The sequence below is a fragment of the Abramis brama genome, assembly GCF_963993115.1.
Source record: "Abramis brama genome assembly, chromosome: 13".
Taxonomy (NCBI): Eukaryota; Metazoa; Chordata; class Actinopteri; order Cypriniformes; family Leuciscidae; genus Abramis; species Abramis brama.
Genome location: NC_139975.1, coordinates 13,917,025 through 13,923,024, shown reverse-complemented (window position 1 = coordinate 13,923,024; position 6,000 = coordinate 13,917,025). Strand labels below are relative to the sequence as shown.

At 38.5% G+C, this 6,000-nt stretch overlaps 1 protein-coding gene across 2 annotated transcripts in view; it reads right to left on the bottom strand.

Annotated features, from left to right (window-relative positions):
• Positions 1-1,988: 1,988 nt before the first annotated feature.
• The window catches only part of drp2 (dystrophin related protein 2), a 131,136-nt gene continuing 127,124 nt past the window's right edge, over positions 1,989-6,000 (bottom strand). For both annotated transcript variants that reach the window (XM_084133974.1, XM_084133973.1), the window contains exons 21-23: positions 3,578-3,695; positions 3,312-3,436; positions 1,989-2,681 (exon numbers count right to left, since the gene is read on the bottom strand). In XM_084133974.1, the coding sequence (XP_083990100.1) occupies positions 3,342-3,436; positions 3,578-3,695 (213 nt within the window). In that variant the 3' untranslated portion in view covers positions 1,989-2,681; positions 3,312-3,341. The remainder of the gene's footprint in view (positions 2,682-3,311; positions 3,437-3,577; positions 3,696-6,000) is intronic.

The window sequence follows — 6,000 nt, the reverse complement described above, 5'->3', positions numbered from 1 at the left end:
GAACACCAGATGTTGAACTTAATGAGGAGCCATGCAAGTTAAACAGAGGCAAGCATATGGGGCGGAGGGGAGTCGAGTTCCCCTCTGTCTCTTTCTCCATGTGCTTATTTGTATCTCCTCCATTATGATGCCACATCACCTTTCCAAAGACCAACCTTCAGCACCGTGTCCTTGGGGACAGTTTCTTAGCAACCGCATCAAAACACACAGCTCGCTGCTGTGATGTAAAATGAGATCACAATACATGCGTAAGGGAGTCGGCGACGGCACAGTGGGATTCACAGAAAAACCTACAGTGCAACTAGGGTCACTTTGTTTTTTGATGGAGAATGGGAGAACAAGGAGTCGTCGTGCTTCCAACATCTTTTAGCCAAAACAAATGGAGAAAATCTCTTGTTCTCTCAGCTGCAATAATCTCAATCCTGTTGGCAGGGGCTGCAGTGTCACAACCCATCACAGTGAATATTTACACACTTTTCTCTTTCCCATTTGCAGTCTTTCTTTCACGCCGTATCTGTTCCCGCTCTCTCGCTCGCTATCTATTTCTCTTTTCTACTCACTACACCCCCAGCATCTTCTGTTCATATAAATCTGACACCCCACAGTAAATCCCTCGACAAAAAAAAGAAGCAGCCTTTTTTTGTTTACAAAGAGCATGATCCATTTGCCGCCCTCCTCCCTCGGCATAATGTAAAATAATCCTTCCACACACTCACTTTCATTTCCCTCCTCAGATTGAGGAAATGCTTTTATCTGGAGAACAGCGTTTGGTAAATAAAATACTTACATCAGGAGGACAACAATAAGACAGAGAGATGTAAGGCTGGTAAGTTATTCTTTAAGGAAAAAAAAAAAGTCTTCGAAGTTTTAAGGCATAATAATAAGAGCTGTGCTCGTTTTAAAATGTATCAGGCTGTGACTTGGGTGTAAAAGACCCTCCCAAGCCGAAGAGAAAAGGCCAGGGCGAACATACGTCGAATCGTCTCCTCGGGTCTCTACTTTCTTGTTCATGCCATATGCTGGACAGCTGTAATTTTAACGGCAAGCGCTCTGACAACAAAACAACTGTACAAATCTCCTATGCTGAGAGACCTTTCCCTTGTGACCGGAAAACCAACAGCCAAGAAATCCGCTCATCTGTGCAATAGATCCTTTCTGTATGAGTGGCTGCACTGCAAACAAATCTATTTCTTAATCAGGATTTTGTCTTGTTTTCTAGTAGAAATACTTAAACATTAAAAACAAGTAGCATTTACCTGAGAAGCAATTTTAAGATAAGACGTGTTTTTCAGAGAATAAATCCTGAATCCAACTTGATTGAAGCACAAAACTCACTAAATATGGTTGGATTTATACATAATAGATCAATTTAAATGTTTTCACAATCGAATTAGAATAACTGAAATGTATTCTCTTTTTCATAATATTTGAAGAAATAAAAAAAAATGGTTAGATTTTTTAAAATGTTTTTTAAATAAACATATGCTCGCCAAGGCTTTTATTTATACATTTATTAAATGTATTTTAAATGTATTAAATATTATTGCAATCTAGAGTAACTGTTTTCTATTTTAGTATATTAAAAAATATCATTTATTCCTGTGTTGGTAAAGCTGAATTTTCAGCATCATCACTCCAGTGTCACATGATCCTTCAGAAATCATTCTAATATGCTGATTTGATGCTCAAGAAACATTTTTTATTATTATTATCAATGTTGTAAACAGCTGTGCTGCTTTTTTGTGGAAGCTGTGATGCATTTTACAGGATTAGAAATAGAAAGTAAAGAAAAGCATTTATTTGAAATAGTGCTTTTGCTGTTACTTTTGATCAACTTAATGCATCCTTGGTAAATAAAAGTAGGATTTCCTTTTAAAAAAAGACTCACCTCAAACTTTTGAACAGTAGAGTATGTATATATTATTTTAAAGATGTTTATATATTTGTAATGAAAACAAGGCAAAAATACTATCAAGAAAATGATTTTTGCAGTTCATGTCTCTTTATACTGTGTATGCATTTAAGAGTGATTTGCACTTGAAACCGTGTTAAATGAAAGAGAGAAAGAGCAGGGGTAAAATGGGAAAGAATGTCATTGGGCACTTTGGCATCTTAAATAAATTGATGGCCTCAGCCGAAGATGTGTCATCCTTACAGTGTAAATAAGCTTGCCTTGTGTCCCGACAGTTCAGGGGAATCTGTTCTTTTCTGCTTCACAGAACAAGGGCCACGCATTGCCGAGCATGACTTAATGGTATGTGTGTATTTGTGTTTATGTGCACGAGTGAGTAAGAAAACCATTTTAAAATGAGAAAAAAAAGAAGAAAAAAAGGTAAATAAATAAGTTGCTGGCACAGGGATACCTAAGGAGAGACACTTTCTGCATGGTGCAAGTCTTGTTTGTGGTTCTTGTGCTGTAGTGAAGCCACACAAGTTGCATTACTACACGGGTTAGCACAGTGTCCGGATCAGTGCAGGCCTTTGGCACCATGTAAACATTAGTTTGTTTAGTTAGCTCTCATATAATCCCACAGCTCTTTGGGATTGGCAAAATGGCTGCGTGCTGAGAAGGTTGTCCCGAAACTCTTCTGGTCCCTTCTCGCAGTCCCCTCGTCTGTCCTTTGATTCGCCAGCCCTGCACTCCCAAAACCCTGCCCACGGTTAGATGAGCAAAATGGCACCTGAAAAATTCAAGGAGGGTGATGCGTCATCCAGACAGATCAATAGAATGCAAAGATCAAAAATGTTTTCAAATGTATTTCTCTTTAACACACTGGGTAGAAGGTAGTCTTAAGCACTGCATCTGCATTGTATACTAAAATAACACATTTTTAAAAGAATAGCTCAGCCAAAAATAAACCTGTATGACTTTTTTTTTTCATGAAGCACATGTCTTCTGAAGACTCTCAAAAACAAACTGGAAGTTGTTCTGCTGAATATCTTCCTGCTTTAGCGCTCACATTAGTTTTGAGTGCATTGTGTGCATTTAAACAAGGTGGCTCAAGATGTGTCACACAAGATTAGAAATAAATTAGGTCCAAAATCATTAGTTCTTAAGTGTATTGAAAGAGAAATCAGTTGAGAATTGAAAAATGTCTGAGATTCTGTACAAGTCAAATCATTTGGCTTCAGAAGATTTGGAATACAGTGCAGGAATCATACAGCACCACATTTACCAGACGTTTATGGTGCTTTTTTGTAGTGTAAATCACCATCCACTTACAGATTCTGATAAACTTCTTTTGCGTTTCATGGAAGAAAGACGAGCATACAGGTTTGAAATGACACGTTTAATTCAGAAATAAGCAAACCTGCACAATGTTAGTTTTGCTTCGGGTTCTTCATGGACCAGGCTCAGATGGGAAGACGTTCCTCAGCTGTTCGATTACCTGTTGCAGCTGCAGTACGGTGTCTTGCTCATGATCAAAATCCTCACCTACACAACATTAAATGCTACAATTAAAATGAACTCAACAGAAGCATAACATAATCAGCCTTATTCAAATAAGTCTCTTCTCTTTGCATCTCATTATGGGTGGATGATGGCACTGATATGCAAGGTTGTTCTAGGTCTTACCTGCAGCTTCTGTGTCTGTGATCTCTCTGCTGGGAGGCTCCCCCTGGTGGCCTCCTCCTGACACGGGAGAGGACAGAGAGGAAGGAGCCGAACCATTGGCCTCAGAGTCGTCTTTGGGCTGGGAGACATGATAAAATGATAAGAGAACAAAGAATAGTTAAATCATAATGAAAACAGTTAAGGATAATACTATTACTATTTCAGCAGTATAAACACTACCATTCAAATGTTTGGGATCAGTACAATTTTGTTTTTATTCAGCAAGGATGCACTAAATTGAAATGACAGTAAAGACATTTATAATATTATTTAAAGGAGCCGTATGTAAGATTGTGGCCAAAACTGGTACTGCAATCACTTTCAAATTACTGTAGAGCGGTGTATCCCCTCCCCCTCCCCCCTGACTCGAGGTTGCCAGATAGGCTGCAGGATCCAGCACAAACGTTTGTAGCTGCAGCTGTGGTAACTAGAGCTGAGCTGGCAACCCGGATGCCGAAACACAACTGACTTCGTGATTGGTAGATAGGTGAAGGGTGGAGCATCAGGCCAAAACACAAGATGACAACATCAACATCAGTTGAGGGCTGCAACTTCACTTTTTAAATGACAATATCCTGGCCGTACTACTGTTGTCAGTGATATAAGTATTTGAAATGAACATGATTTCTTAATGTCTAGTGACATATCAGGGCCATTTTATGATAAATTGAAATACATTTCTTACATACAGCTCCTTTAAAAAAATCTGTTTAAAACAAATTCTGTTCTTTTGAGTATTATATTCTTTAATAAATCCTGAAAAATCATGTTTTCTGCAAAAATATTAAGCAGCACAACTGTTTTCACCATTGATAATAATAATAATAAATGTTTTTGAGCACAAAAACTTCTAAATGAATGTAAATCAGCATATAATAAATGCCATCACAGGAATAAATTCAGTTTTAAAAATGCATTTCTTTTAAACTGTAATTATATTTTATAATATTACTTTTTTTATCAACTATTTCTGATCAAATAAATGCAGCCTTGGTGAGCAAAAAACCCCAAACTTTTGTACAATAGTGTAGTACGTATACTGTACATAGCATGCACATTTTCTGTACACATTGTATAATGCATGGAATTAAACATGTCGCATTAACATCATTGCTTATTGTACAATACTTCACATTAATAGTAGACAATATGTAGTATATATTATGCAGTATGCTAGCCTAGCCATGCTCTAGACAGAAGACAGTGTTGTTGGGTTATTTGATGAGAAAAACAGTCACAAGTTTTCAAATGCTGCCAAAACTCCTAACTTTGGCGTTTATAGACCAGGGATTTGGCTCGGTTTTCATGTTACAAAGGCTGTGTATTTTCTTGAGGGATGAAAACAAACTGATAAGAAACTCAGGGATGGCTCGCCTCTTTTTTTCCCCCACATTTCAGGCAAATGAGTTGAACTGAGGCCGTATGCATGAATAGTACCTTAAATTTATTCCGAGTTAAACTCTTTTATTGTTCTACAGAGATGTCCACAGAGGTAAGACTGTACATTTCCCAGCGAACTTCTAGGGGTGCTGAACGAAGTGATCAAAACTCCATAATCCCAGCACATTATTGCTTCCCCGTGACACATCCCTCACTCGTTTTTGTAGGTCAAGTCAATCTCTCTTCCCTCCATTCCTTCCCTCTATTTCCGGCTAATTCCTTTTCACCTATAGCTACAGCCTCAGTGTTTTTGCTCCACTCTCTCTCCCCATCCAGCCTGCCAATCATATCTCTACAGCACTACCCCTCTTTTTTCTGCACAACCACCTCTTATACTATTCACTCAGCACTGCCTGAGCTTTTCTTTTCCTCATCGGCCTGCTTTCTGTCTTTCTTTCAATAAAGAAAAGAATCCTCTTTCTGCCCACTCAGTTTTGTCCTTCTCGTTTCTTAAGCTCTATGTTCATCAGCTCGAGAAATGACTTGCCGTCCACCCACTCCATCCCTATGATTCCATCTCCATCAATAGTGTTCCCCCCCATATATAATCTCTCTCTACCTCTTCCTTCCCATCTTTGCAATTTATCAGAAGCAATTTACCAGAAGTTAGTGTGTCTTCTCTGCACTAGCGTGTCCTCCACCTCTTTTCAGGCCTTATGGGTACGTTTTTTCTGTCTCAACATCTCTTCTCCTTTCACTTGAGAAAAGTCTTTTCAGTTTCCTGTCTCCTTGTCCTTACCCAACCTGCATTACTAAGCATCTCTTTACCCTTCTACATGTGGTACATCGAGGCAGTCTATAATATGGTCTATCCTCTGTTCAATTGTCTTCCTATTCTTTTTGCCGAAAGCTTTAAATAAATCATCTTCCTCCCCTCTGCCCCCCCTTTATCAGTATATTTTGTCAGCCCAACTTTATTTCTCACATAGTGGCTGTTTTTAAAG